Source organism: Balaenoptera physalus (assembly GCF_965194825.1).
Source record: "Balaenoptera physalus genome assembly, chromosome: 2".
NCBI classification, from domain to species: domain Eukaryota; kingdom Metazoa; phylum Chordata; class Mammalia; order Artiodactyla; family Balaenopteridae; genus Balaenoptera; species Balaenoptera physalus.
The window spans coordinates 114025385-114041821 of record NC_138883.1 but is presented as its reverse complement, the minus strand read 5'-3'; the positions used below and the strand labels follow the sequence as shown (position 1 = coordinate 114041821).

Genomic DNA, 16437 nt, shown 5'->3' with positions numbered 1-16437 from the left:
AGGAATTTGATGATCACTCACCCAGTTGGTGATTCTTGTTTCAAAGTCTCAATTTCAGTAAACTGGACGGATTGTCCACCACCCCTTGTTTTATAAACATCACCCTACAGCCAAGAGAAAAGGTCACCATTACACTTTTTATACATCCAAAGGATAAATTTAATTTGAAATACATATGTATGTTTAAGACTCTACTGTTTTATGGAAACTCCCATCCACAAAACCAGATGGTGCTTGGACTGCTGGGTCTGTACCGTTAAAATACTTTAAAGATTTGTGTACATATCTCTCACTAAACAAAAGAAGTCCAATGCAATATAATTAGTAGCATTCTTAATTGCAGAAAATAACATTCCTTTTTATTCAACCTATAATTTAAAAACTACACTAGAAAAAAAAAAAACTACACTAGAGATCAAGAAATCTGTCAGAAATTTGTAAATGTTAGAAGGCAATATACTTTCTTCTCTGGATGTACCCCTCCTCTCATATTCAAATAACAGTACAGTTGTTTTTGTTTTTGTTTTGCCACACTGTACAGCTTGTGGGATCTTAGTTCCTGGTCCAGGGATCGAACTCGGACCCTCAGCAGTGAAGGCGCAGAGTCCTAACCACGGACTGCCAGGGAATTCCCTCAAGTGACAGTACAGTCAAAGGTAGGAGTTCTTTGTTTGGTTTACTTCTTAAGTAGGGGTTAAAACAAAATACATATTAATTAAAAGTACATAATACATCTGGAGTTCCTCTAACAAATCTGAGACTCTACACGTCATTTGACAGAAAGGAGCAGATTTAGTTCCAATTTAGCAGATTCATAATCTAAGTAGTTACTTTAGTTTTCTAACAAACAAAGAGGTTTTATCAAATACCCATTTAAGTTCCAGTTGACACTGCCTGTGTGTCATCAGAGGAAGAGTAAATGGTTTTTTGTTAAGCTGACTTTTTGAATATTTTCTTCTCTTGTGTAAATTTTTTACCTTAATTAGCTTAGTTTCAATCTCCCCATCGGAGGCTAGTTCCTGGTGGGTCAGCATGTACTTCTCACACTTAGCTAGTGCCTTTTCATTTGCAACAGATACAGTGATGGCATGAGGGACATGTGGCTGCATGACTGTTTCAGTTTGCAGGTTAGAGGCAGGCTTATGATCTACCCATCTGTCTCCCGCAGAGCGTGATCGTCTGTGTCGCAGACGAACTGGTGGTGCATTCTGATCAGGTTGAAAGAGGAATCAAGAAACAAGCATAACCCAGAATTAATTTAAGGGTGCTATTAGAAGTGCAGCAGTTTTGGCTACATTAGTTGGTGACAATATCAAAACAAATGCAGGAACCTTTTCAAAAGCTAAACGTTACTCAGGCAATTCAAATGTTCTCTTTGTATTTAAACAAAACCAACGAACATCTTTTAACACCAGCTTGTGTATATGTATTATATATTCTACTAGGGAGCTTCCCTTTCAACAAAGAATGGAAGGAAAAGTTCTGGTCATGCCGCTAGTCTTTCCTGCATAGGTGGTATTCAGGACAAGTAATTCATTTTTGCATTCTTAATCAAAAACCAGTATTTGTGCCTGTTATTGTGAGGTAATCTGTTAGGTCCATGACTATGTTAAAAGCTTCAGAAAGATCAGCAGAAGCCCTAAACATATCATAAGCCTCTAAACAAAAGAGAAAATACTCCTATTACAAACCAGGACCCTCCCCAAAGCTGATGGAGCTGTAGACTACAGAATGCTAAAGAACATAAGGTATAATGAGAACCTTGTGTATAAAATGATTAAAAGAATGTAAATAAAATACTTCTGAGTACTTTAAAAAAATCTCAAAACAGAACTTTTTGAAAAGTTCAAAAAACAGTAATGGCTAAAACATACCAACTTTTTTCCCCCAAGCGTTTCATAAAGGTTCCAAGAACTAGATAAAGAATATACTGTCAAATCAGCCTCTATCATACAATGAAAAACTAAATGCTTCCAGTAAAATGTTATATAACTTTAGGACAGTTAAATTTAGCACATTCAGCCTAAGGGGGGAAAAAAAAATCACATACAGAACATAGTTAATAGTTTCTTTGTAACTTTGCAAACATCTTTCTGTTTACAAAACTGAAAGGAAATGAAACAGTCTGCCACAGCCCAAATCCTTCAAAGCTGGTCAAGTATGAACATCTAATTTAAAATGCGTATATGGAGAACTGAAGTGTTTTTCCCTGTACAAGAAACAAATGAAGCACTAGTGACAAATCAGGATACTAAAACATGGGCAATAGAGTTTGCCACTATGGATGCCCAAACCTCACAACAAGCAGGAAACTTCCCATTCTTAAGATAGCTTAATGTTGAAAAGGAAGAATGTGGCTCTCATGTCCTACCATTTAGCAAAGGTGACGGATTTCTCAAACACACTTAGCAATAAATACATTCTGAGACAAGCTTTGGAAAGATGACAGTCCTTACATTCTACTATCAATCATTTATGAAATAAATGATATTTTAAATTTCTTCCTCACTGAAGTATAAATTCAGTCCACCTGACCTAATTTTTGACCAACAAACCTAGATGCATAGATACTAGCCTAAACTTTTCTCTGCTGCACTTCTAAAGAGATTTTGATTTCAAATGAAGAAGTTAAAGGACCTCTAGTAAATCCTCTTAAATATCTCATAGCCAAATTAGATATTACATTAATGTTGACCAGGCATAAGTAGGCCTTGAATAGTTTTCAGTCTATAGACTTGCATGAAATAAGGGGGATTTATTAGAGTTGATCAGAAAGACCAGCCACCATGATTTGCTCCCTAAAATGGTTTAAAGCAAAATCTGCAAAGTAAAGAACTTAAGCGATTTTAGAATTATCTGTTGCCTTGGTAAATACCTTGTAATTCATCATCATCCCTTAATAATCAGGAATGCAGGCCACCTGAATGAAATTTTTCTGCACCCTAAATTATACAACAAGAAAATCTAAAGCAAATATTTACTGTAAGATTAAGTTGTTTAGAAGAAAAATTCTTAAAGAGATGATATATTAAAATTTTACTAAATGTAAATTCACAGTATTAACTTTGTCCACTTACTCAGATTCAAAGGAAAACTTTACCTTAACCCTTAAGAAGAAAATATAGACATGACTTTGTTTAAACAAACACCCTTGAATGAGGCAGAGCCCTTGTAAATTGAAATAAAGGCCTTGAGATTAAAAGCAATGTATTGGAGATGGAAACCTCCCTTCAGCAGTTATAAAACAGCTGGCCTGGGCTCTTCAAAAAATAGTCAATGTCATGAAAATCAAAAAAGGGGAGGATGGACTATTTTATATTGAAAGAGATTAAAGAGAGATAATAACCACATATAATGTCACCTTGATAGGACCAAGGTTTGAAAAAAGAAAAGCCATTATTGGGACAACTGGGGAAATGTAAACATGAACTGTATGTTAGAAGGTACTTTTCAGGGTTAACGCTTTCTTAGGTGTGATGAAGATTGTGGTTATGTAGGACACGAAGTCTATGACTTACTGTCAAAGGTTCAAGAAAAAAAATATTTACAAATCTATTTTTCAAAATAAAAGTCTGGGAAAGCAATTTTAAAAATGAAAGTTCGAAAACAGCAAAAAGTCTAATTTGGGGAAGAGAAACCAAAATCAGAAATGGAAAACGTGCTCTAAGACACTCAGTCACTGGCTTTGTGGGTACTCCTCAGTTTATGCAGCTGAAAAGCACATGTGACTCTGGGATGTGCCCCACTGACCTGCTTTCACTGAACACGAGGCAGTATTTCTGTGCCAAATGGGTTTAGGCTTTTTCAGATGAAGAGCTAGGCCTCAATTTCAGGGTGATTTGATCTTTCAAACTAACAGAAAAATTAGACCTTGTTTATATTAGAGCTCACCCATCTTTCCGTTGAACTTTCTGAACCAAGTTAAAAAAACACAGAAGATTAAAATCTATTGCTACGATGCTTTAAAATAATACTGGCACTAACCCTGCTGCAGTGATCCTCTTCTATTTCTATCTCATTTCTGAGTGAAGGAACCACCTCCCTGCCTTCAGTCCAGTACATCCCTCGCCTTCTGTCTGACACGATACAAGTTTTACTTTGTCCTGGCTCCCGCTGCCTACGCCTTGCAATAGATGTGACATTGAGAGGTGTGTTGTACGCAGGAATTTTCTGCTCCCATTCCGAAATACAGGAAGCTACAGAAATGCTGCTGCAAGAGTTAGAGCGCCTATGTAGCTGTGGCTGGCTCATGAGTTGCTGGCCGTTGGAAATCTGAGCAATATAGTTACTAGAAGGCTAAAAAAATTGAAGAGAAATTAATGAGCAAGACTTGAAAAAGTGAAACAGTTCATTACTTTTCTATAATATTAGCACGGGAAGACAACATGATAATTTTTGTACTAAATTACTAACTTTTATACTAAATTTGTGTTTATACTAAATTTTAAAATATTTGTAAATAGAAATTTGAGAAATACAATAATATAAAACAAAAGATTCTCACAGAAATAGTCACCTAATCTGAACAAACTTTCTCTAGTACTACTAAGTTACTGTACAACTACAAATAACTTACAGGTACTGGTGATGGAGAAACAGATCTTCGAGTAGCTTTTTCTCGATCGCGCTCCCGAGAGGGTCTCTCTGGCCTTTCAGTTTTGGGTTCAATAACGATAGCCTTCAGTTGTTTCAGTTTTTCATCTTTCACCCAGAGTTTATTTTGCATCTCCAGCTGTTTGGCTGCCACTCGACGCTCCTGAAGATTATGTATGGCGATAAATATTCTAATTAATTCAGTTCTAGCAAACAAGTGCACCAGTTTACCTGAACACTTTACTTCCTAAAGATGACAGTTCTCCAGTTCTTCATAATGCTTATTAATTTGTTGTGACTTGTAAGGGCAGAGGAAGGAAGAGGAACTGAATAGGGGCTGCTGTGGCCACCACCACTAAAACCCTACCCCAAGTACAAGTGATTCAGAATGCTACAATTAGAGGTGAATCATCCCTGACATGAGCACTGTGTGAATGACACTCACGCATTCTTTCTCCCACTTCATGGTTGTTTCTGTCACCATGCCTTGCAGCCTGGCTTCTAGTCTGCGCTTGTCAGAAAACTGTCGCTGAAGTTTCTGATTCTGGGTTTCCAGCTCCTGTTGCAGATTGCGCTTATCTTCTTCATAGATAGTCGTTGTTTTCTCTAAAATCTCAACCTGGGAAAGTAGCCCATTATGTTCAGCATTTGGTATGTAAACATTTCAAGTAGCTTTAAAAGTCGTTGTTTTCTCTAAAATCTCAACCTGGGAAAGTAGCCCATTATGTTCAGCATTTGGTATGTAAACATTTCAAGTAGCTTTAAAATAATCTCTCTCATAATCTTCTTATGCAAGCATAGTTACGGAAAGAAAAATCACGGAGAAAGCGTTTCCTTCTAAAATTTCATCTGAATTCCCACCTCCATTCCTAGAAATGAGAACTTTTAAACAAGTTCCTCACTGAAAGATGAAGTTATAACTGATTTCATGTAAAAATTACTTTTCCTGAAAATTAAGGCCTAAAATTTAATTTTTAGGTTACTTTCAGAATAGAGAACACTATATTGGTTGAGATTAGCTTCTCTCTAGAATGAATGTGTACCCCCTAAATGATCCTCAGTAAATGAGAGAACAAACATTACACAGTAGTAAATCAAAAAGCAAGCTATAATCAACGCTAAACTGTAGAACATTCTCTTCGATTGCTAGAGTCTATCTCATAAAATTAAAGAGTGTATTACCCCTTTTATGCTTTTCACTCATATTTCCTCTTTTTGGGGATGGGATGAAGATTAGTAAATAACCAAATGATAACTCCCAGTAAGCAGCAGCTGCAGGCCAGTCTAGCAGAACGGCTAAGTCAGAGACCAGTGCTAAATATACATCCATTATAATACCAAAGCCAACCTTGTATTCTAAAGTTTTGTTTTTCTTCTCCAGTCGTTCAATTTCCGATTTCTGTCCTGAGATCACCTTTTCTTTTTCATTTAGTTTTCCTTGAACGTAATTTTCTTTATTTAAAACAGCATTGTCAAATTCTTGCAACAAAGCTTTAAAAGTAATAGCTGAAACAAGAGCATGCAGGCCAAGTTTACTCCGATTCGAAAATAACCAATGAAATCAACTTTTTATGTGATGTGGGCAAGTTATTTTTTTCTGAGCACATTTCCTCATTTCAAAATGGGGATTTAAATACCACTTATCTCACATTTTTCTTATGAAGATGATAAGTGTAAGTACATTCACTGAGCACTTACTATGTACCAAGCTGTTCCTGTCCTACATGATTTTCATACATTATCTCATTTATCCTTACAGCACCCTCTGAGGTAGGAGCAATTACAATCCCCATTTTGCAGATGGAAACTAGAAATAAAGGATTAAGTGATTTTCTCAAAGATAGTTATTATGATGTAATACATGTTAAATGCCTTGCAAATAAGTAACTAGTAGGAACTAAAAAGTAGCTGTTATCCCTTTGATCATCACTGTTGATTTTTGAAAGGGAGAAATTCATACTCACTTTTCTCTTTTGCTTTACTTTCTTGGAATATAAAATGATGCCTTGGGGACTGCTAAGTTCAGAGACAAAATAACCCTTCCTTGCAGATTCTATCCCAACATAGAACTGAATTCCCTGCAAATTTCTGGTGTTAAAATGACTGCAGTTTTGCCCTTACACTGTTTGTGAAACTCATCAATCATCATTTGTCGCAGGTGATGTCGTTTCTCGAGTGCTTCAACCAGCCTGGGGAGAGTCCGCTCGTCATTGATATCCAAAATTTCGCAGGATGGCAGCGGTGGAAAACTCTGCAAAACCACTTCTGAAACCAGCAGTTCTGTATTGAGTTATTAAAAATAAAAAGTTAGTTACTTACACAGGAAAAAATGTTATTCAAACAAGTTTTAACACTGTGGTAAGAGCCCCAGTCCAGTTAACATTGTACCTTGTTGGGCTGTCATTAATACTTCCTTAAAAATGTGTTATAAAGAAGGAAAAATGAAAAAAAGGTATATAATAAAAGAAATGTCACTTATACTTTGGTTCAGATTTTTTTTTGCACTTGTTTTTCGAGGGGAGAGGAAGTAAACAGTTTTCTTATGTGAAACAGATTTTTTTAAAAAGAGAGAGACAGAGACTCATCAGTGGGCAAATGACATAGCAGCTCATACCGTCTCCAACAGGACCTCCCCGGGCCTGGTTTCTGTATCGCCTTCCCGGCGTTAAACCACATATTGCCTTGTCTGTTGGTCTTGCTACTTCAACTTCTTGGGTCACTTCTGCAAATCTCATGACTTGCTAAGACACAAAATAAATGGGGTTTGTTTTTTTTAAACAAATAAGCGTATCCAAGTCTTTCTAAAGAAATTAGTAAATGAAACGGTAATAGATTGGTCATTAGTTCACTTCTGTAACTAATGGTTCTGTATCAGTTTAAAAAATGTTCAAAATGTTATTTTTCACATCCAAATGGTTGTTTTCTCTATAGAAAGTCAGACTCTATAAAGGCATTAAAATTACCAAGCTTTCTTCATAATCTTCGGCCTTTGGATTCACACACACGATCAGGCGTACTTTCCCTTCCCCGTCAAAGTAGTTCTTGAACAGATGGGTTAACTTTGAATCTCGATATGGAACCATCTATAAATATATTCAAATCCAAATACATAAGGCAGAAAATGCACACAAACAAAACTATACAAATGTCCAAAGGCTGCTGCTTACCTTGTTAGTTCCATACGTTTGGTTCTCTCTCAGGACCTCCATACACGTTCTTAGCGTCATTAGTGACTGATTAATGTTACCTGACAGAAAAATGTACACAGAAGACATTTGAAGACAACAATTGAGTAGCTAGAGTGTGGTCTGTTTGCCTATGAAATCCCTACTTCATAGAACTAGTAGATGGAAATTACAAATGACAGATTTTAGTGGCTCAACTTAAAGAGCTGTCCATATCTGGCAGTGTTGCAGGAGAGGGTGAGTACCGTCCTTCAGGGACTCTATCATAAAGACCCTCCACTGAACGCAGCATTATGCTTCATGACCCATAAAGTTTCTTCCAAATCTTAAATACTGTGATGTGAAAGAGTATATTAGATACAGATGTTTAATATCCTCATAAGAAACTGTTTTCTCTAAAGCATGACCATTTCAGGCTACAGTTGGCTCCATCCAGACACTGAAGTCTCCCCTGCACCAGGAGGAGCTCCTGTTTCTACCAGTCAAGTGTCTTGAGAGCCAACTAAATCTGTTCCCTCAATATCTAAACAAGGGTTTCTTAGGCAACATACTTGTTAGTCCTGGCCACTCGTTTGAATTTCTGAGTCAAGGCAAGTCTGACAGATCTATCAAGCCAACAATACAGGAGAGCTCACCTGCATAGACCCCAGAAGTACCTGAGAATTTTTTCATCCTGAAACCTTACGGTCAGCTGACTCCACCATGCTTTCATTCTTAGCCACCTCTCAAAACACAGAGCTTGGGCTTCCCTGGTGGCGCAGTGGTTAAGAATCTGCCTGCCAATGCAGGGGACACGGGTTCGAGCCCTGGTCCGGGAAGATCCCACATGCCATGGAGCAACTAAGCCCGTGCGCCACAACTACTGAGCCTGCGCTCTAGAGCCCGGGAGCCACAACTAGAGAAAACCGCACGCAGCAATGAAGACCCAACACATCCAAAAAGAAATAAATAAAAATTAAAAAAACAAAAACAAAACCAAAAAACCACAGAGCTCATCTGCACCTCCGTGATATTCCATGATGCGTGCTTTATTTTTCTTGACCCCAACTCCCACTGCCTTTCCTCCTTTTCTTCCATTGTGTCTCCAAAATCGATATTCCTGTTAACAGACTTCCCTCATCCTCAGGCCTCTCACAGAATGATCCATTCACCTCTTTCCCTAATGCCAGGGGTTCCTAACCTGGGGTCTGTGTTGTCCATGGGTACACTTCAGGGAGTCTGCATACATGGATGGGAAATAAATTACATCTTTATTTCTATTGATCTCTGAAATTTAACTATTCCTTCCATTATGAATGTAGGCCAGAAACCTACAGTGGTGGTAGTAGTGCCACCTGTGATTTTTAATCAGTAGAAGTCACAGATACTTTTATAACACTGGTTTATTGCTGATCTCAAGATACTTTGAAATTATGCAGTTATTAGACATGCTGTTGGGATTTTATTTAAGGCCTTAATAAAGCACATAAATTATGACAGAGGTTTTAAGAATACTTTAAAAAACACATTTCAGTCTAATTGGTTTCCTTTTTAATCCTGTATTTTATGTTATACATTCTAAAATATCATTCTGAGTAGTATCCACAAGCTTCACCCCATCCCATGGTGCAAAGCCCTGCAACCTTACTTTTATTTCCCAGAAGGGTGGTGCTTCCCCTGCAGCCCTGTAGTCTTGTGAATAAAAGTTGCTTGTTTTCTAAAGCCTGACATTTTAAAAGGATGGTGAGTAGAGGGAGGCCAGCAACATTTTCCTAGTTCCTTACTGCTGCCTTCAAATAAATGTGCCCCATACATGCCAGCTCCTGGGTCAACTTCAGGATCTAAGAGGAGGGTCACTCTGACCTGCCATCAGAGAGCCCCAGCCTCCTCAAGTCCAGTAATCTTTCTCTCTTTACCACTGTATCCACGCCCTGAACCTTATCACTCAGAACTGCAGCACCTCTAGAAACCTGAGGCTAAACTATGCCCCAGGCACAATATCCTCTTCTTCTAGTTCTCACTCCCTAACCATGTCACACCTGTTCCCCATCCATATCAACACTGATAGTCCTTTCTGGTTTTCTCCCCAAAGCATCAGAACCCTCAGGTTTCTACTTTGCTCCCAATCCAGCTAGACCTCTTTTCCCATCAAGGTTAATCCTTCCTCTTGTGATCTGGATTCCGGATGCGCTGTCTTCTTATAAAGATGTGTATAAAGTGTGTGTGTGTGGTTAGTCATTCCATACTCCCTCAAGTCACCTAGCTACCCCCCGACTCTCTCCTTCCCAGTCTCTCTAAATTAATCATCTCAAGGACTTGTTGTCCTCAAGGCCCTGCCCTCAGTTTATTCCTCTTTGTTTTCCATGAATAATCTTATCTTCCCCATTGCTTAAATCATGCTTTTATTGGCAAAACCTAAACCTATAAACCTCAAGTCAAATCTCTTTCCTTCCAAATCCATGTACTTCTCTGCATCCAATTACTAGGCACCTACACTTGAATAAATGGAATATATCCAACACAAAACTCTTAACTGCCCATACCTGCACCTCAGGCTACTTCTCCTCAATCAAGATCTTCCTTGATTTACCCTCTTCTCTTCCTTCCTCTCCACATCCAGATGGGCCTACTTGCGAACTAGCTCTTGGGTTTGGCTGACCTTTGCCTCCAGGTGACACGATGGCTCATCTGAATTACTGCAAGAGGCTCCTGACTGCTTTTCATCTCTCTAGACGTGCCTCTGGTAAATTAATCTGCTACACTGGGGAAATGGTCTTTCTAAAAGTAATCCTTCATTGACTGTGTAACAGCAGAAAGATACAGGTTTTGAAAGTTCAACCAACCTGGGTTTGAACCAGGCTCTAACCTTGGGAAAATTACTTAACCTCTTCCAATCTGAAAACTGGGTATGATACAATCCTGAAAAGTCACAATCAAGAAATCAAGCCCACGTATAGTAGATACTAGGACACACACTAGCCCCTTAGTAATTGGTAGTCACCATTATTCCTTCAAGAAAAAATTCAGACTTTCTAATATGATAGTCAAGGGTCTTAATGACCTTGCCTTGCCCTCCTGCCTCAGTGGTCACGGTTCACAAATCCACACCCTACACTTCAGCACCATGACCCTGCCATGTTCTCTCAGGAATGATGCCTTTAATTCTATCCTCCTTCAGAGAGCTCACGCCTCAGTTTAAGTGTCAACTCCACACCTTCTTCCCCAAAGCCCCCCCTCACACACAGCCCCAGAACGGATGGAGCAGCCCTGCTCTGCACTCCCACAACACCCTGTGCTCTCCTCCTTCATGCTCTACTGAGACACTCTAGTTACCTGCCTCTCTTGTACTAGATGGGCTCTCTAGGGCAGGGTGCCATCCTTTATATCTGTGTTCAACTCCTGTAACACAGTAGGTACTCCATAAATGTTATTAACATAAAACATAACATGAATGGCTGTACTGAATGAAAGATTAAAAGAGAAAAACACACACACAGATTTCCTTTCAACTGGCTTTTGTATTCAAAGATTTTTCCTATCTCCAGAAGCCAATCTTTACCACTTTGAATGTTGGAGTAACTATTCGATCTCTTAATTTAATGGACCCAGTACTGACACGCCAGCCATAGATACAGTAGACACTTTCAATATGAATATAACCTATTTTATATTTATTTTACTCAGTTTTCCTCATTCTTAAAGAAATCAATGTGTTGTAATAGATCAATACCAAACCAGCATAACTAAAGAAAAAGCACTGGTCACTTAGCCTCTAAATTTTTAGTCAAATTGAAGATAGTTATGCATAAACCACCTATCAATAAGTGACAATAAACTGGCATGGCAAGTTTTTGAAAGTTGTAGCAATAAGTAAGTACTATGCTTTGCTCACCAGCTTCACGTAACCTGTTCCCTTCTGCTTTTGTCCGGTTGGTTCTTTCACTTCCAGCAAGATCTACCAAGGACAACTGGCTAATGGTGATTTGTTCTTTTTCCTGAAGGGAAGATTATAATGCCAGTAACATAAGTTATAACTGGTTTACAGTGTTCTTTAAATATATTCAAATCAAATTAAGTCTTATGAATACAATGTTTGCACAATACAAAATGTATAGTAGGGGCGAAGGATACATGTTTTTGGGGAAGAGTTTGCTAAAAGCATATGATAAATATCCTCATGACATTACTTGCCCATTGTCTGGTCTTCTACATTATACTGTAAGCTCCACAAGAACAGGAATTCTACCTTTTAACCACTTCATCTCCAGCACCTTGCACAGTGCCTAGCACTCAGCAGGAGCTCAATAAATGTCTGCTAAATAGTGAGTCTACAGCAAGGCTAAATATTTGTATAATGAGACATTTGATAATTTTACAGTCTAATAATTTCATAATACTCTAATAACTTATAAGAAATGAAAGTCAAGAGATACTATAATATTAGCTGTGATTCAATGGAAAGCAAGTGTATAGAGACTTGACTTACAAGGATTTTCTAGCTAACATTTATCAAGTGCTGACTGTAAGCCAGGCAATGGACTAAAAACTTTACATGCCTCGCCTCCTTTAACCCTCACAGCATTACAAGTTTATCACAATTAGGTGAGACAAGCTAGTAAATGCCGAGGAATCAGAATTCAAATCCTGACGGTCTTTAGTACCATGCTGTACCATCTACTCCTGCTATCTGAAAACCTTCGTGATATACCACAATTTCACAATATGTTTTGAATGGAATTACATTTTAATAGCTTAAAGTTATTAAATGATTTATATATTCAGGCTCAAATGCTGTTACTAATTGATATAAGCCTTGTAGCACGACAGGCCCAGCAGTAAAGCGTGATCAGCAGATGGGGGGCCCTACTGGCCTATCAGCCAAGAGAAGAACAATTTAGAATTGGCCACTCCTGAACTGTACCTAGCCTGGAAAGTTAACTGCTGACATTTAAAAACCATTAACTGAATTTCTACATACAAAATGAGTCTTCAGAGATAAAATATATGTTATGATTCATTGTTTTATCTCCTCTATTAGATATTTATAAAGATTTGTAAACCTTTTTCACAACAAAATTCCAGGTTCTAAGATTTAATAGCCAGTTTCCCAAAACTATACTATCTAATTAATGGAACATTTTTTTTTAAATGTCATCACCTACACATATATTAATTCTAGAGCAATATTCAGTGTAATGAAACCTCCATGATTTACCTCTGACTCACAAAATTAAGGATTCAGAACCAGAAAACACTCCACACATTAAATCTTTACCTGTAAGACATTGTCTCCATCTGCATCCAAGGGAGCCTGAACTAATTTAATGTTGAACACGCTATGGGAACGGCTGGACTCATGATTCAAATGTGTGTTAGCAATTCGTCGCTTTTTCTGGCCTACAGTGACAGAGAAATCACTGATCAAATCTCTACCGAGTCATTTCAGTGTACATATTTTCTACCAAACCAAAAAGTATTGTCAAATGAGAGCAGCAACTTGCAGGATTCTATTTATCACTGTATATATCTGTAATTCTAGCTCTGCTTCTAACCTCTCCAGAAAACTTCAAAAGCCTCCTCAGTAGACTTCACTTCTACTTCTGTACATCCTGCAACGTACATGTTATGGTTCTTATCTTCACGAAGCAACTTAGATTGTGGAGGTCTATGGGAAAGAAAAAACATTAGTTTCCTATATTATGAGATACTGATATTGCAACTTAAGACAAGGACTAAAATGTCAGGCAACATGACACCCATTCTTATAACGGGAATAAGCCTAAGCAAGACTCCAGAAGCATATTACGCTTGGATAAGAATAAGGATATGTAGTAAAAAGATTAGTTACATAACAGGATAACAGGAATCTATTTTGTTTTAAAAGCTTTGCTCTAATTTGTTCTAACAAAGCACATGAAACAACACTTACTAAACAACTAGAGATCAAAGTAGTAGTATAGCACCATCACATACATGCATAGGTTAAGCATCAAAATCTAGCATTTTCTTAATTTTAAAAGATCAACAGATAGAGCTGGTTCTGACTTCAGTGTCAACAAAAAACAAATTCAGAAGGAGTTTGGTATATACCAGGAGTGGCAATCCTTTCAAAGTGGCTGGTCAAGTTTTAGTCTAAGGTAGGATGAGGATGGGAAAGGTGCTGCCTGTTTGGCCTCAGTCTTGTGAATGGTGGGGGTAGAAACATTTACCAGCCACCATTATTCAGCAAACGGCAGATTTCTCAGGGACCAAGGAGGGGCTTAGAAGTAGCAGCCGGCCCAGTACCAATGAAAAACCACCTACATGCAAACATGCCACAGATGCCAACTACTAGTATAACTGCACCCTTCTCCTTAAGAAAAGAGCACCATCACATACACAAAATCTGTGTTCCTCATGGGCGTGCTGCAACTATTCCACCTACCAAAGGAATAAGGTAGAAGTTACTGTTTCTATAGCAGCCATCTCACAGCAACACGTTCAGTCCAGAGTATCTGACAGTCACAATGAGTCGTATCTTAAAAATCCTCTGCTTCTAATATTTCTTCATTGTATTAAAAACTAAACCTTAAACCAGCTCAAAAAAAGCAGGTTAATCACCACCCTAACAAATAAAATCTGAATTCACTGCCAAATAAGCACCCTGTGAGTTCATTCAAGGAGTTACCAGAAAGGTTACAAGGCATAGTCACATTTGTCAGTCTTCATTTACATAACAAAACCAAGATAGGCTTCTTAGAAAACAATCTCATTTGCAACAAATCAAACAGAAACTTGGCACATGTGCAGACATGAAAGTGATTGGTAGCAGTGAATGACATCACAAAAGTTTAGGAAAATGGGTACATACAACTGACACTCTGAAACAAATGGGAAAGTAATTAGTCTATAAATTGTTTAATATAAATAAAAGTGGATATACAGACACCTGTTCTCAGTCTAATGGTTTTCCAAATCTAGCTGTTCCTCCAATAATATTCACTGAGTCATATACACAAAAGTTAAGTAATACAACACAGGTCTTCATATTATTTGTCTTGAGAGGCCCTGACAAAGACAGCATTGAAGATAAGCATTTAGCTTAAGAACAAAACCATCAAGGAACAAGATAACCGTTATTAGACATGAGATTCCGGAGTCAGCTCTGGCACAAATGTAGTTTGTGATGCCAGATTGTAATTGCTCTTCAGTCTCAGCAGGGCAAGACCCAAGGAAATCTAAGTAATAGTCTTTTAACTCTAGTGGAATGACAACACAGATGCCACTTCTTATTGGTCAGTGATGGAAGGTCTGTGACTATTGTGCAGACAACAGCTTTAGGCTCCATTCTGTGGGGATCACCAGAACACAGATGAGAGGCTACAAACTCCCAACATTAAGTGTCAGGTTCTTAAAGGTAGCCCCAGGGCACATCTATAGGGACACTTCTTTATACAATTAAGGTCCTTGTCAAAATACAGCCCAGGGCCCACATATATACAGTAGAATATTACTCAGCCATAAAAAGAAATGAAGTTGAGTTATTTGTAGTGAGGTGGATGGACCTAGAGTCTGTCATACAAAGTGAAGTAAGTCAGAAAGAAAAAAACAAATACTGTATGCTAACACATATATATGGAATCTAAAAAAAAAAAAAAATGGTTCTGAAGAACCTCGGGGCAGGACAGGAATAAAGACGCAGATGTAGAGAATGGACTTGAGGACATGGGGAGGGGGAAGTTTAAGATGGGATGAAGTAAGAGAGTTGCACTGACATATATACACTACCAAATGTAAAATAGCTAGTGGGAAGCAGCCACATAGCACCGGAGATCAGCTCGGTGCTTTGTGACCACCTAGAGGGGTGGAATAGGGAGGGTGGGAGGGAGATGCAAGAGGGAGGGTATATGGGGACATATGTATACATATAGCTGATTTGCTTCATTTACAGCAGACACTAACACAACAGTGCAAAACAATTATACTCCAATAAAGATGTTAAAACAATACAGCCCAGGGCCAAGAGTTTTTCAAAAGTAAAGTCTAAGGTGAATATTCTCCTTAGATGCCTTAACCCAGTGGCTTTCCTAATACAGCTACATATCTAGTTAATATACAGAACTATTCACCAAGCACCAACTGCATGATATATGAGTTATATTTCATTTTGAAAATAAAAGTAAGCTTTATCCCCATTTATAGCTGAGGAAACTAAACCTCACTGATGTGAAGTGACTTTCACCAAGTTTAAGCAGCTAAGGGACTCTCTCCACTACTTACTTAGGCTTTATGGGATCAAATGGCACCTCTTCCAATAGATCATATATGTAATTATTATATATTTCAATATAAGAGACAAATACACCGTAGACACTATCTTCATCAACCTCTTCTGCTTTGCAAAATTCTTGTACATTTATCATATCTGCAAACTCTGGATCTACTTGTCGTCTGAAAAAAAGAAAAAAAAAGCCCCATAGTCTCATCTTACACACTGTGAGTAAATAAATTACCTCCATTACAAGCAGGAATGCACAGAGCAACTTTATTCATACTCATGGTTGGGCCAACAGTTCTCCCATATCTCCCCAGATACACAACACAGGCTTTTACACCCTCTCTCACCAAGAGTGGCACCTTCCCTAAACAGTGATTCAAGGGCAGTGTGCTCAGAACCAAACAGAACATCTGAGCAAATAAA

At 38.1% G+C, this 16437-nt stretch overlaps 1 protein-coding gene and 1 long non-coding RNA gene across 12 annotated transcripts in view; one reads left to right on the top strand and one right to left on the bottom strand.

The window, feature by feature from the left end:
- The window catches only part of LOC309654219, a 33836-nt gene extending 26765 nt beyond the window's left edge, over positions 1–7071 (top strand). The window contains exons 2-3 of the long non-coding RNA XR_014260047.1: positions 542–656; positions 6752–7071. This is a non-coding gene — a long non-coding RNA (uncharacterized lncRNA). The remainder of the gene's footprint in view (positions 1–541; positions 657–6751) is intronic.
- Positions 1–16437, bottom strand: part of KIF23 (kinesin family member 23) — a gene marked incomplete at its 3' end in the record, with an annotated part of 45448 nt that overhangs the window by 13252 nt on the left and 15759 nt on the right. For 2 of the 11 annotated variants that reach the window (XM_082445837.1, XM_082445847.1), the window contains 15 exons: positions 16017–16187; positions 14136–14177; positions 13310–13422; positions 13033–13154; positions 11650–11752; positions 7761–7840; positions 7557–7676; positions 7208–7334; positions 6715–6873; positions 5942–6099; positions 5039–5212; positions 4577–4756; positions 3985–4296; positions 978–1208; positions 22–104 (listed from right to left, as the gene is read on the bottom strand). In XM_082445837.1, coding sequence (XP_082301963.1) covers positions 22–104; positions 978–1208; positions 3985–4296; positions 4577–4756; positions 5039–5212; positions 5942–6099; positions 6715–6873; positions 7208–7334; positions 7557–7676; positions 7761–7840; positions 11650–11752; positions 13033–13154; positions 13310–13422; positions 14136–14177; positions 16017–16187 — 2175 coding nt within the window. The remainder of the gene's footprint in view (positions 1–21; positions 105–977; positions 1209–3984; positions 4297–4576; positions 4757–5038; positions 5213–5941; positions 6100–6714; positions 6874–7207; positions 7335–7556; positions 7677–7760; positions 7841–11649; positions 11753–13032; positions 13155–13309; positions 13423–14135; positions 14178–16016; positions 16188–16437) is intronic. The other 9 variants (XM_082445840.1, XM_082445841.1, XM_082445845.1 and 6 more) reach the window with 6 other exon arrangements.